We start from the raw sequence: 14971 nt of genomic DNA on the forward strand, positions 1-14971 counted from the left end.
CTGGGCAATGTGCTCACTTCCATGGGTGTTCAGGATTTTGATTTTGGGAATTTTTTTTTTTTAATGGTTGCTTGTTTGAAGTGTAAATGTGCTTAAGTCTATGGAGAGCTTTCTTTTCATCCGTGTTGCAATTTGTCAGGCAATTCTGAGTATCCTTTTTGCCACCCACTTCCTCTCTGTGAAAAAGGTGTGAGAACTGCAATTCAGGGTTCCTCATTGCTTCCTTGAAAACTGAGAGATGTGTCAGCCTCCCATGGCCCTGTTATATTCCCTGGGATTCGGCTGCCAGTTTAAATTCTTTCCCAGGGTTGACTCTCCTAGTACCAAAACAGTAGATAAGGGAAAGGAGGTGTTTCTTTTTCTGGGATCAGTCTCAAACTAAACTGCTGCCTTGCGTAGACAAGTACTTCATGCTCAAGGACTACCTCTTCCCACTGTGATGCTGGGGTATTTCTTCTTGGTGGCAGGCACTAATTAAGTAACCCTGGCAGCTTACTGATGTCTTCACATGGCAGTATTCAGGAAAAGGGGACAAGGATTTGTCTCCAGGGGACAGCATTTAGCATTTTACTTGGCTGCACAATGTGTTAATCTTGCTGTTGATGTTGTCCAAAAAAGTTCCTGCTTGTAGCTGCTCCACACATTTCCTCTTCCATCTCTGGGATGGGAGAGCCCTTCCTGGCTCAAAGTATTCTCTTTTTGTCATCCTCTTCTGCCCAGCAAGTTACCAGGGTCTTCTTTGAAGAATGGTCTCTTGAATCAGAGTCAGTGTTAAATGGTGCCCTGAGTAGTCAAACAATGGAAGTGTGTGTGGAGGAGTCTGTTTCTCGTTCCATTCAAAAGACTTCATTTCAGTGGCACTGTTTCCTGGTTCACTTAAGCTATAGCAGCACGTAACTGACACTTTTGTATCTGTTGCTGCTTTTCCAGCATTTGAGAATTTACAAATATTTTTAATACTGAATAGATTGTTAGGTACAGAACATAAGCTTTTATAGAAGCTTTATAGGACAATGCCAATGTAACACTGAGATTAGTGGACAAAACAAAATGTAATTTATCTAGAAAATCTGGTACTGAATACTGAATTTTTCTGTGTGTATGTTTCATGGTTACAAGGGGGTGTCACACCTAGGCCACAAGGAGCAAAAGAAAGAATATGCAACATCCTTGCATAATTGTAAAATCAATAACTTGGAGAATGGCAATGTAAAAGTGTCTTCTGGAAAACCTGACATGCATTACTCAAATAAAGGCATTTTCGGTTTTGGTTTTTTTAAATGCCTTCTTGCAGTCAATAAAATTCTGCAGTTTCAAACTGCACTGTGTTAATCATTTTGCATAATTGTTTTCACCCCATTCTTTTAAGGAAAATTTGCTTTTATCCATCCTGCCTGCTCATATCTCTATGGAAATGAAGCTGGCAATCATTGAGCGACTGAAGGAAACTAATGATAACAGGCAAATGCATGACAACAACTTCCACAGTTTATATGTAAAAAGGCACCAAAATGTTAGGTAAGTGGAAACTCTAGAACTAATTGTATTAATATAAATTTCTGATTCTTATCAGTTCATATGATCCAATGAAATTAAAATTTGAAGGCAGAATTTCAGGCTGAAGTGAGCTTCTTTCCCATTATAATGTGTGTTGTACTGGTGTGCTGTCTTCTAAATCAGGGGAGATACTTGAACCCTTTTTGCTGGAGTTGTTTCCCAAAGAGGAGAGAGGTGCTTTCTCTTAAATGCATTTCAGTAGTTATGCTGACTGTGGAATTGACATATCTTCATATTTCACTTTTCCTGCTTTTTCCTTTTGCTCTTGTCTAGCATTCTTTATGCAGACATCGTAGGATTCACTCGCCTTGCCAGTGACTGCTCTCCTAAGGAACTTGTAGTGATGCTGAATGAACTCTTTGGAAAGTTTGATCAAATTGCAAAGGTAGGTTTACAGTTTGTGCTGTAGGATAAAGGCCTTTGGAAAAAGAAGTCTTTTTGCACAACAGGAGGCAGCGGGGTGTCAGTCCTGAAGTCAGAAAGGCAAGATGCTTTGGCTTTAAAGCTAACTAGCCAAATCACATTAAAACAAAATGTAAAACAAAAATGGGAGATTTAGCAAGCTGCTACTGTAATTCCAGTTCTTGGGTTTGGAGGTTTATCTGTATCATTTAGGAAATTGTCTGATGGTGATTGCAACAGGGCTATAGGAGGTTCTGTGTACAAACTCCACTCAGGAGCTCTACTGTGTTCAGCTTGAAGGTTTGTTTGACTCCACAAATGGAGAACTCTCAGATACACATTTAAATTCATAAATTCAGAGGCATCAGGCAAAGAGTTCATTAGCTTATGAGTGAGCTAAAGAAAGCTTTCTGTTACTAATGGATACTTAGAAAAAGTGAAAGAATGGGGAGTAGTTTAAAATGGTCCCTATTAAGACACACCCTCAGTACTGACCCTTCAGCCTGGCAGGAATTGTTACCACTTCCAGGTGCTGCTTGAGGTTAATTTTTTGCAGCTGTAATCACAAACTCAGGTTTTTATTTCTCACATTACAGGGACTGTATTACCTACATGTTTGTGTGTTGCATTTGTGAAATCCTAAACATTTGTCAGAAAAAGCTGGAAAACTGTAACATTATTAATGTAGCAGAGGAGTGAAATTGCTGTAATTAAGCCCTGTGGATGTCATTGAATAAATCCTTAAATATATCACTGATTAAAACCTGACTAAAATGCTGGTAACAATTGTGACTAAATGACATGGCTAATCTTTGTGTTTGTTTGAATTCAGTTGCTGTTAAGTGTTCAAGTCCTGACAAATAAGAGTTATACTATATCTATTGCAATTGTATTGCTTTGAAGCACCTGTAAAGTTATGTCATCTTAGTTGCCAAATGGCAAAATTTCTTTTAATGCTGTATAGAAGCTGAGGTTAAACACATTTGGTCAGGTTTTGTAACTGTTTTGCAGATAGAAAAATAGAAAAAATTCTAAATTTTGAGTGTTATGTTTTAATTTCTCACTTCTGTGTGCAAATTGCACTGTAGTGTCTGGATTTAGTGAGTCAAGGTCTTTTGCAACTCTGTGGTTGAGCTGTGAGAAGAGGTTCCTGCTTTTTGTTCTATTTTTGTTCTGCCAGAGAGCGTTCTGTCATCTTTTCCATAATGTACAAGTGCTGCAAGCTCCAGTTTACCCAATAAAAATTGATGGCTAAGCTGGACACTGAGCTGGATGCTGAAGTACAGCAGCTCTAATCCAGGGCTGGGTTTCCCTGCTGATCCCTCTAAGCTTGTCACTTGTGCACTGCTCAGAACCCACTGGGATGGATTAAGATGTGGAGAATGATGGATGTTCTGTTAAGGCTTTAACTGACAAGGGAGAACAGCTCAGTTTGAGAAATTGTCACACATTTGGGCTGATTTTGGAGTCGGTTTAGGAACTGCTGGGGTGTTCCCACAGCAGGTAGGGTTGAACAGCTGGAGATATTGGCTGGCCCAAATTAAGCCATCTCTGCTCATCAGTCAAATACAACACAGCCTTGCAGAATTAGTCCTGGCTTGCTTGCAACCTTTGTAGTTAAAATTATTCAGTAAAGTGTTAACAAAAGACAGTGTGTGAGAGACTTTTTGCTCTCTCCTGCCAGTCATTGGCAGCAGTATCCTTGTTACACAGTTAGGAAAGGTTTTTTTTGCTGTATTGTGGGGTTTTTTTATTAGCAATAGCAAACTGTAGTGTGTGCCAGCTTCCTCTTCAGTCATATTTGAAACAACAAAAAAACCCCATTTTGCATCTGCACAGCTACCAGATTGGGCATCTGAATTCCTAAGTTTTTCCTCAGTGCTGGGAGGTTTTATGACACCTCACACTGTTACTTATGAGGCTGCCTTGTAAAAATAGAGGGAAAACTGCCCACAATTCAAATGAAGGTGAAGCTTAAAAGATAGATAAATAGATTTCGTTCTTCAGATGATAAATTCTGTGACAGTTTTATCTTATTTATAGTTTTTCAATTGCTTCCAAGAAAAAGGTGAGAAACTAACTAGGTGGTTCTATTTCAGAAATGCTTTAAGTCATCTTCTTTTTTTCTCTCCAGTGAGCGATGTCCAGGCATTCACATGTGGGGAAAAATAATTAAGCTTTGTTTCAACAAGGACTGAACAAAGCCTGACTTTTCAAACCAGAGCCTTTGGAGCTCTTGGCCTACTTCCAGTCAATTTTTTCCTGTTAAAAAAGTTTGCTGTAATTTTGCAGGAGAATGAATGCATGAGAATAAAAATCCTGGGAGACTGTTACTACTGTGTCTCAGGCCTGCCTGTGTCCTTACCAGTTCATGCCAGGAACTGTGTTAAAATGGGGCTCGACATGTGTGAAGCAATAAAGTAAGTATTACACAGAAGGCTGTTTAAAATATAGATACTGTGAAGATATTGAATAAAGTAATTAGTTTTCTTGTCAACATTCAAAGTGCATTTATTAGCTGTAGTTGGATAGTTCTGATCATAAGTTTGTCTCATCTTTGCACCAAGTGTATGATGAGACTAAAGCTTAACAGATCTCCAGAAGGAGGAGAGAAAATGAAAAGTCTCCTGCTCTAATCCCCTCATGCCTCCCCAGGCAGGTGAGAGAAGCCACGGGAGTGGACATCAACATGAGGGTCGGGATTCACTCCGGGAACGTGCTGTGCGGGGTGATCGGCCTGCGGAAGTGGCAGTACGACGTGTGGTCACACGATGTGTCCCTGGCCAACCGCATGGAATCCGCCGGAGTGCCGGGGTGAGGATCCTCCCTGCCGGGGCTGAATCGCTCTGTCATGGGCCTGGAATCTGTAACTGTGCCATGACACAAATCCTCATCATGGGATGGTGGAAATAGGACAAATGTGTACTTAGCAGAGCTGTAAAACGTTAATATTTTCTTGACTGTGTTTTCAATGGGCTATAAAATTCTATTCTTAGGCAAGTGACTGCTTCTTGACCTTCCCTTCATTGGAGAAACATGTGCATCTTCAGCAGGGCATTATGTTGACTTAGCTAATCCATGCTGTACATGGGGATAATTGTACATTTGTGAGTTTAGATAAAGAACAGTTGTGCGTCTTAGGTCAACAAGGCTAAGCTGTGTCTTTACCCAGTGTTTCTGCTAATGTATTGATTAGTCCCACCTGCTTTATATCAGCTCTATATTCACCAGCCCCACCACTCAAACCCTACAAATGACTCCAAAATTAAAATGCATCCTGACAGGGAGTATCCCAGCAGGGAGAGTCTGAGCTGTTGTTTGTTGTGCATTTGCCATGGGCAGAACGAAGGGAAGGGAGTGGTGCTGAATTGGAGAGCTGAATGTAACTTGCCATGTGCTGCTCAGTAATACAAGGATTGGGTTTGAGGTTGGTCTCTTGCATCCTTTTTAAGATGCTCATGGAAAAGAACAAGTATAAATGTTTTTTAAACACCCCAGCATTTGCATTTTTCTCATTTAGGAAAGTATACTCTTTTTCTGTTTTCTAAGTTAAATTTGAGAATTAGAATTCATCTAAGAATCCCTTTCTTTCTTTCTTATTTTGGTAGTTTGCACAAAAAAAGGCCATTACAAGACTTTTCCTTTTTTCATTCCCAAATCAGACCATGATTTTTTTTGGTTTCATGGTAGTCTGTGCATATTAGATTTTTTTGGTGAGTGGTTCTAATCAGTGACATATTTCTTATTTTTTCTATACCTCAGACAGCTTGTAGGTATAGGCTTGTAACTTAGAAATTAAAGTGATTTATCAAGTGATAAGGGCTCATGAATATCAAAATACTTCATTGCATTGGCGACTGAGACAGAAAGAAAACTACTTGGAGCTTGGTTAACAGTTCCATCATCAGCCAGGCTGAAGGGTTTGGTGTGTTGATTCAGTGTGATTAAACAAGAATACAGAGTTGTAAAGTTTCTTTTGTTGGTAAAGCAAACAACATGACTCTGAATATGGCACAAAAACATATTTTGTTAGTCACGTTTAGGACCTTTGCCTAATCTTGAAAACTGATTATTCCCTTATGGTTGTCAGGTTTATAGTTGATAAGCTGGTAAAGAATTAAGCTAGTTTAGGTTGTCATGCTGATTCAGAAACATTACCCTTATTACTTCCTATACCTGTGTAGTACTCGCTTATCTTGTGCTTTAAAACTGGCCAGAGGGAACACCTTCCACTTGTGGAAGACTGAGCCTGACAGGGTAGAAGGGGTATTATTCACTATGCAAATGTTATATTATACTTGTTTCCTGCTCTGCAGGGAAATTATTTGTTGGGGAGTCCTCATTCCAATGTTAGCAATGTTAGCTCCTTTGGAAGCAGCTTTATCATTAGGAGCTGTTAGAGGTTTTGTTTAAAATAGGAAGTATATCTATTTTGAGTTTCTGTAAATGAAGGAATTCTAAAGACGTTTGAAAGGATGCAGGAAAACTTCTAGTTTTATAAGTATTTTCTTTCCAGTGACAGAGTATCCTTTGTTCATCTTCCTTGTGATTTCAAAAATTGCTCGTGTTCGTAACAGTGTAATACACTACTAAAGCAGAAAGGATTAGCATGAAACCAAAACTAAGAATGCATTTGTGACCAATTCTCTCTAACGTGTAAATGCCTGAAAGCTCAGCATGCGTTGTTCTCCTGTCAGCATAGGAAACTGGGTGCAGTGTGCTGGGTGTTCTGTCCTGACATGGCAAGGGCAACAGTGCGTGCTCCAGCTTGCCTGTGAGAGCAGCTCTTGGTTATGTGCTTATCCTGGAATCCAGTAGGCAATTAGTAACTGCTGAGAGATCACTGGCATCTAATTTGGAAGTTTGTAGTAAGATCAGAAATGTCCTGCAGCAGCGTGTGATTTGAGGGAGAGGGGGAAGGAAGCTTGGTAAAATGCAAAACGGTGGGTCGTGAACAAATGTGCTGCCTTTGGCATAAGTGGAAAAGCACAGGAAACTTGCTGCAGTACATGGCTGTGTTTTAAGGTTCAGGGTACAGACATCACACAGAATGCCCCAGTCTCTGTGGCAGAAAATGATGCTTTAGAGCAAACTTGAAAATTTCAGATTTGAAGGTTCACCTTAATTGCAAAACTTTGTAGTCAAGGTAACAATTAAACTTTTTTTTAGAAAATTACCAGTAAACAAAAGCAAGCATGCACCCTCTGCAGTTCTTACTGTTGGCTTGAAAAGTACCGAGGAAGTTTTTATTCTTCCCTCTTAGAAGCTACAGTCAGTACTTTTCATGTCTTGGATACATTACCTTCTACAAACCTATGTTCAGCATTAAGGAGGAGAGGTAGATGGGACAGTGATTCCCTTGCTCTCTGTAGTTAGGCAGCAGTGCTGCACACTGCCAGTTTCCATTCTGGAATTGTGCTTTTCCCAGCCCTGAGGTAATGGATTGTAGGAGAGTGTTTAACCCCTCTGTGCCAAAGAAAAGAGACAAAAGCATGGGAAGATGAACAATGAGAAAGTAGAACTTAAGAAATGCTGTTTTATGAACTCCCTCCAGCCTCTTGTTGAGAAATTATATGGAAAGATATTACTCATAACTTATGTGGAAATACATGATTTGGGATACTGAGCGAAATAACATTTAAGGGAAAGTGTGAATAGGTACAGAAAAATACTGGCTGCTCTCCTCAGAACGTGTTGGTGTTGTTACTGTGTTGTCTTGTCCTCGGATTGTATCAGTCAGAAAGGGCAGACTTTCAGAATTCTCCTCAGAGTTCAGAAAAACCTTCTCCAGCTTTCTTTTCCCAGACTTTGTAACTGTCTCCTCCCCTCCTTGTGCATTTCTAGCACAAAGCAGTCCTCGCTTGTGTTTTGTTCATGAGTTTTCCCTGCAGCTCTCACAACCTGTCTGTGAGCCTGCCTGTCTTGTGAGTCATCAGATCTCCTTTGATCACATTTCTTCTTGTTTCGTTTATCTCCATGCTTATTTCAATTTAATTTTATACCGATACTATCTCATTATGGGAAGTGGTTTTTTAGCATGCTTGCTATGAATGATGTACTGTAGTAAAAGATTGCAATATAATTTTAAGTACTGGCAGGATTTTTCAGTTGGCTGCCAAAGCAGGAGATGTCTGAAAAGCAGAAATGTCAGCAGTGGCCATTGAAATGTAAATTAAATGCTTAATGTGACCTTTCTGTGAGTGTTTGGGTCTCTTGTTCTTTCTCCCATTCTCAGCCGTGTGCACATCACTGAAGCAACATTAAATCACCTAGGCAAAGCTTATGAAGTGGAAGAAGGGAATGGACACCTAAGGGATCCTTACCTTGAATCCATGAATATCAAAACCTACTTAGTGGTCGATCCAAGGGTATGTATGTGTTTTTTAAACATACATATATTTGTTCAAGTATATACACACATTATAAGATCATAGGTTTCTGTGGTGCATACAGTTTTTCATTCAGGAACAGAATTTAAGTGTGGTGTGAGTCATCTGAGCAGCTTGGATTTGGGAGTTCAGATCTGAAAGGACATCCTGCTTTTTTATGACATGCCTATTACATTGAAGGTAGCAAGTGTTATGCTGAAACCTCTTATGTGACCCACTTAGAGTAAAAACACATATTTAATTATTTGTGTGAAATGTCTCAAAAACCCAGTTCAAAAGGTGAGGATGAAGGAATGAAAGAATACCTGTTCTATCTGGCCACTTCCAGCTAAAACATTCCCTGTAAAATAGCATCAGACATCTCCCTCATTATCTGAAAAGTAAGATTCACCTTCTTTTCAGGGTGTGAAGTTAGCAACTGTGGGTTGCTCCTTTAGAGCCTGGTAACTACAAACACCTGGAGTATTGCTATTTTGAATTGGCTTGTGGTTGATGAGTAAAATGTTTCAAATGAAAAAGGAATGCACATGAGAAACTTCTTTCCATCCTGATCTTTACAGGAAGGAACAGCATAGAGCCACTTTTAATTAGCAAGAAATCAATCTCATCTTGGTTACATTTTTCAGTACTGCAACCCTCCCCCAGCTGCACACAGTACATACTATCAGAATGAGGACCTATGTCCATTAAAATGGTCTCTACTCCCTTGAAGATACTTGTGAAATGTTAGAGAATTACCAGTTGTCTCGGTTTATTCTGTAGTTTTAGCTTCCCTGTAGTTCTTCAAGGGTATTGCTGTACACCCCATCTGTACTGCCTGACTCAGCACCTGTGACACAGGGATATAATCTAATGTGGAGTCTGTAATTTGTGGGATCTTCTAACCACTGTTTGATACACCCCAGCTCAGGTATTTGGAACCTTTTTCCCCTGCTGTAGTGCTGACTGCAAGGAAACTGTAGGTGTTTGTAAGATCCTGTGAGTCCTTGCATCACTGAAAATAAACCTGGAAGTTCGACTGGTGCAGTGTTGCAAGTGAAGGCTCGTAAAGGCAGTTGAAGCAATTTATTGTGTATGCTGTGACTTGTTTTAGCTCACATTAATTAACTGAGATAAAGGAATTGAGGTTGGCTGACATGTTGCTGATGTGTTCAGAGTCCTACTAAACAGCGAGATTTTATAGTCTTAAACTACTCAGTACACAGAGCTTCAGGTTTTTTGTAATTTGTCTGAATTTCTAGTTTCTCCATGAGTGCGTTTTCTTTCTGTTAGTCCAAACAATGCCTATCAAACAATCATCTCCCTAAAACTCGAGTTAACGACGGGCTGAAGATGCGCGCGTCCGTGCGGATGACGCGGTACCTGGAGTCCTGGGGAGCAGCCAGGCCCTTCGCCCACCTCAACCACAGGGAGAGCGTCAGCAGCGACTCTTCCAGTTCCCAAGGCAGGCGAAGGAAGGTGAGGCCTCGAGTGGTTAATGGCAACCTGCAATTACAAACTGCTCCTGGTGTCTACGGTGTGAAACTCAAAACCTGACGTGATTTTTGTGGCTGAATGTCTGCTCGTACCCTCGGTGTTCAGTGTGCACACAGAGCTGAGAGGGTATCTGTGCAACATCTCTTTCTGTCTGGACTGAACCATATTCAGACTGTTAATCTCTCTAGCATACTATAATCATATTATAACTTCAGAGCAAAACTATCTATTTTTCCTATCATTTTTCCATCTTGAGATCCTGCCTGCTACATGTGGCTTTATAAAAAAAAGATAGATGCACTCAATACTTACTTGAAATGTATAGAAAATAAATAGGCCCTCCACATGCTCTCCCTGCAACTGGATTTTATCAGTAAAGAATTTTTAAGATCAAGAATTCTCAAGGTTTTTAAGATTTCAAAACACAAGAAAACTAATTTTTCCTTCCATCTGCCCTTCCTGAAAGCTGGAAGTAGGAGATGTGCATGCTTTTAGGTGTGGTTCTGGAGCCACAGCTGTAGTAAATTTTAATTTACTACATCCATTCAGGTGTGGAAGTAGTTTTCAGTCTGCTTGCCTCTGCTGGTGCTTGCTTAGTTATTTTGGTGTGTAGAGAAAAATGGGAGGGAAGATCTGTTTACTTGTTTTCTATCAATCTTTTTTTGTCAGAAAACACACTTCTCATTTGTTAAAGCAGAAAACATTACTGGAAAGGGTTGATTTTTATAAGCTTTTCTATTTGAGAATGATTCTTGATTTTTTAAAATTTCTGAATAAAAATGGTTTTGGCAGTTTCTTGATGTTTGTTTTCCACAGTTGTTTGCAATTCATAGAGTTTGTAACTTATTCTTAATTCCTATTTTATTTAGGAAATACCTTTGTGTTCTACTGGGCGCCAGAGAACTTCTGATAGGTTTGTCAAGTACCTTCTTTTCCTTTTTTTGTGCTCGTGTGCTTCTCTTGCAGTTCAGTGTGCTGTAAGGTTGATTAATCACTGTGTGTATGGTAGTCCTGCCTTAGAAAGGTTAAGCTAAATCTTTGGCCTTTAGAAGATTTCTCAGCTCATGTTTGTTATTGTTAGCAGACTCTAAAAGGAGCTTCCCCCCTCCTTGTCTTACTGGCCCCTCAGTCATTCAGATTCCATTTTGCTTGTTGGGCTGCAGCAGGGTGGAAGGGAATTGGGAAGGGAGAGCCCTAAAGAGCAGTGGAAAGATTTGGGTTTGGTTAGTGTTATTAATGTTTGCCATTACAATGTGATAAAGAATTGGCACTTACAAGGCTGCCTGTAGCATTGAGTTAAATAAAGAGCTGATTTTCACTTGTGGAACATTCCCTCAGATTGTCAAAATGCTGTCTTGAAAAGTGCATTATTTGAGTAACTAGAGAAATACTTAGTAAAGTACTCATGGGTGTATGTTTTAATCAGTATGGCACATTCTGGTTTGACTTTTCCCTGGAAGCTTGCCCCACTGTGTGCTGAGAAAGTGTGGTCTGTACCCATTACTTGTTTCTGAGTAGCATTTGTCACACAGACTTCATTTCATCCTCAGAAATTCATCTCAGAAGGGAAGGATAGAGGAAGATATTTATGATGAAATGATGTCAACCATTGAAGGCCTCAGTTCAACTAAGTATGCAGTACTTAAATTTTTTCTTCATCTTTTCTTTGAGATTAACCTGCATTCTCAATTTAGGCCTAGATCTAAAATTTACTTTTGCAAAATGAAGAATTATCAGGATTTTTGTCTTGCCCTTTTTTTGGTCTTTGTTTTTTACTTAGTTTCTTTTTTGATTTAATTTGAATATGAGAGTTACTGCACTATTATAGCAAGCTGGTGATCAGTCTTGCTGTTCAATGTGGTGTGGCACTATGAATTAGGAAAATCATTGCTTTGTCTCTTATGAGTGTCCCAAAGTAATGAGCTGAAATGCAGTGTAGGATGGGATAGGAAGTTAATGTTCATGCTTTCTTTATTAAAACAAGAAGTTTCATGAAGTGGGTGTTGTCCTGAACAAAAAACTATGTATGAAGTTAAAATAGAGTTTTGTGGGTAATAAAGTTGCTTTAGTGTCTGGCCCACTGAAGGCAAATGGTCTGTCAGGTGCAGGTAATTCCTTTGGCAGTACATTTGCATTTAAAAGCAGACAAACAGAGAAATGCTGGTGGTTTGGTCTTTTTTTGTTTTAATTTAAAATACAATATTTGAATTCCTAATAATGTAAAACACTGAATTTGAGTAGAAAAATTCTTTCATCTAAATTCTAGGAAGGCTGTACCTCAGGCATTCCTAATAGGAATCTGATATTGTTAAGGGAAAGTTTTTGGAGGCTGTGAGCCCTCTTTAACATCTGCTGTTATACTTTGCTATTTGTAAGCCTTCAGGAAGGTTTGGAGTTACACATTTTTTGTGTTGCTGGCAGATGCTGCTGTCTGTGAGTGTTGTGGATCTGCCTGTCAGATGTATAAAAACATAACCACTGGTTTGTTCTGCTATGAAACATAAAGACCTTGCAGAAGCATCAAATGTGTGTTGAGAGTGGCACTCTCAGCCCATGAGCTGTGGGGTCTCAACTGCAGCGATGATTTTGTGTCTTTGTCCTTGGCTCCTTGTAACCCCTGTCTCTCTCTGGCTGCAGTCCGTGGTGTGGCAAATCAGATGACTTCTGTGGATTCTCACTGATCTTTGCAGATCCTGGTCTTGAAAAAGAGGTTGGTAAGAGCAAAATAATCCTTTTTGGTCTTTGATTTGCCCTTCAGAGCAGCATAAGGCTATGTTTGAAATTTGTCATTCTGAAACTGGATTCTGGAGGTGACTGCACATCCTAAGAGGTTTTTGGTAACTAATGGAAAGCAGATCTCATGAGTCGTTTGAGCCAGTCATTCTTCCATGAGAATGTAAATTCTGAGATTAAATGAGATTGTCTCTAATCTGTGATCAAATTCTTGCCATGAGGGAGTTCGTGGGAGTTTGGCAATTTTTCTATATAAACTACTTCTCTCAAAAGTAAAGAGATTTAAAGAAGGAAAAAAAAAAAGGATTTCTGCATCTATAATAAAAATACTTTGTTTTCTGTGGCTGTTTCATTGTAGATATAATACTGTTTGTTAGGTGCAGTGTACTTTTTCTGTTTGAATAACTGCTGTTTAATTTGCTGCTCTGTGGATTAGTTACTGGTGTGGGTCTGTACATTCACTTTAGGTTTACTTCTGTATATGTCCTTTTTTGATAAGGATTTTGACCATGGGCATCTGTGGAGTGCTGATTTACATACTGCCTGGATTTCCCTCTAGGTTGGAAATTATCCTTTAGACTGGGCTGTTTTTCTTGAAAGATGTTCAAGTGATGATTTTTTTTTTTTTTTTTTTTTTTTTTTTTTTTTTTTGTGGTGGTGATTTTCTTTTGTTCTCTTTTAGTTCTGGATATATTTTTAATAATATAGTATGAACTTGTATATATGTGTCATCACAAAAAGGTAATAAGATTAAGAAAAAACAGCCCTGAAAGTGACCCTGATGCTTTATTCTTTGTCTTTCAGTATCGCACCATTCCTATTCTAAAACTCAAGAGTTACTTTGCCTGTGCCAGTTTCGTGTTCCTCTGTATATTTGTGATCCAGATGTTTATCATGCCAAAGTAAGTGCTGGGTATTTTAATTATTTATAATTCAAGTTAACCAACAGCTAAAGTGAACCTCATGTGCGTGGAACTTTTTGGAGTTCCTGAAGGGTTACATTTCAAGAAACATACATTAATTTACTCCATGATAAAGGAGTGCATTCATGTTGTTGGCATAAGAGCCTAGACATCAGTATGAAAATAAAATAGAAATATTTCTTTATAGTACATACAGGGAGATGGTCAGTTAAGTGAGAAATATTATTTTATAAGAACAGTTGGTTGTAAGAACATTGAGCAGTAGAAAGATGGGGTTTAGCTGGTTAAACTCTGCTAAGTGATCCTTTTCTGTAGAGCTACAAAGAGCTACTTTGAGCTGCTTCTCACACCTCCGAGAAAGCAGATAATGGATAATTCTGAAGTTTATGGCACGTTTGTTTTTTGTGGCTGTTGCAGTGCAGTTTCCATGTGGTTTATGCACAGGGCAGTGGCTCAGGCCAACAGGAGCAGAATCTCTGAAAGCAATGATTGTGTAACAGAGCAACCATAACCTGTGTGACGTTGTGGTCATTCAGTGCTATTTGAAGAAAAATCATATTTAAACTTGGTTTGTTTAGTGCTTTCTTCTTCTGTTTAGAACTGCAAAACTGGGAATCTCCTTTGGAGTTGTTGCAGTCATTATTGTGCTCATTTTGTTTGTGTGCTTTGCTGAGAAATGTCTGGTAAGTTTACTTTTAAAAAACACTTCCTGTTTTCAAAAGTGGATGGATATATTTCAGCAACTTGGGCTATCTTTTAGGCTGATGAAATTTTAGTAACTTCAATAGGAGTTACAGGAGCCTTGAACCTCAGGTTACCAGAAGATTCCATTGCCTGAAACAGATTTTCATGTCTGAAAATTCTCACAGGAGTTCAGAATTATTTGGGTGCAAGAATAGATAGGTAGGAGGGAGGAGGTGGGGTTGATTTTTCTTAAAATGTATTTTTATTTTTATGTTGGTCATTAATAGTAATTTTGGTTGTAAATACTGTTACTTTCTGTACTGGAAACAACATTGAAACAAGTTGGAACAGAAGATCAGTTTTCATAATAATTTATGAAGTGTAGTGAAAATTACAAACAAATGAATAATTTATTGGCAACAATTTCATAGCTGTTAGAATTCCAAATTCACCATTACATCAATTAGGACACTTTGCACTTGTAGTTCCTTTTTCTTTGCATTATTAAACACATGAAATTACTGTTTAAAAATATACAGTGACAGAGAGGGCCCACAGCGATGGAGAGTTCAATGATACAAAGTAAAAAAAAAATCTTCAATTCAAGAGAACTGCCTGGGGGCAGGGTGGGGAGAGGGAAGGGATTTTAGAATGTTCCTTGCACTCATCAAACCTGACTGTGCCAGAGCAAGGGTGAGAGAGAAGTCTGAGGTGCTGCTGAGGACAGGCACCACCACTGCACTGCAGCATCCCAGGGTGGGGATGGAGCTCTCCCAGCAGAGAAACGGTCTCTTACAGAGCCACGTT

General features: G+C 39.1%; 1 protein-coding gene across 1 annotated transcript in view; it reads left to right on the plus strand.

The window, feature by feature from the left end:
* Nucleotides 1-14971, plus strand: part of ADCY7 (adenylate cyclase 7) — a gene marked incomplete at its 5' end in the record, with an annotated part of 30728 nt that overhangs the window by 5642 nt on the left and 10115 nt on the right. The window contains 11 exons of the mRNA XM_082289841.1: nt 1370-1518; nt 1831-1942; nt 4252-4379; nt 4615-4773; nt 8195-8327; nt 9621-9806; nt 10694-10737; nt 11375-11455; nt 12462-12534; nt 13362-13459; nt 14079-14163. Of these exons, the coding sequence (XP_082145967.1) occupies nt 1370-1518; nt 1831-1942; nt 4252-4379; nt 4615-4773; nt 8195-8327; nt 9621-9806; nt 10694-10737; nt 11375-11455; nt 12462-12534; nt 13362-13459; nt 14079-14163 (1248 nt within the window). The remainder of the gene's footprint in view (nt 1-1369; nt 1519-1830; nt 1943-4251; nt 4380-4614; nt 4774-8194; nt 8328-9620; nt 9807-10693; nt 10738-11374; nt 11456-12461; nt 12535-13361; nt 13460-14078; nt 14164-14971) is intronic.

This window comes from Coloeus monedula (genome assembly GCF_965178545.1).
Source record: "Coloeus monedula genome assembly, chromosome: 13".
NCBI classification, from domain to species: Eukaryota; Metazoa; Chordata; class Aves; order Passeriformes; family Corvidae; genus Coloeus; species Coloeus monedula.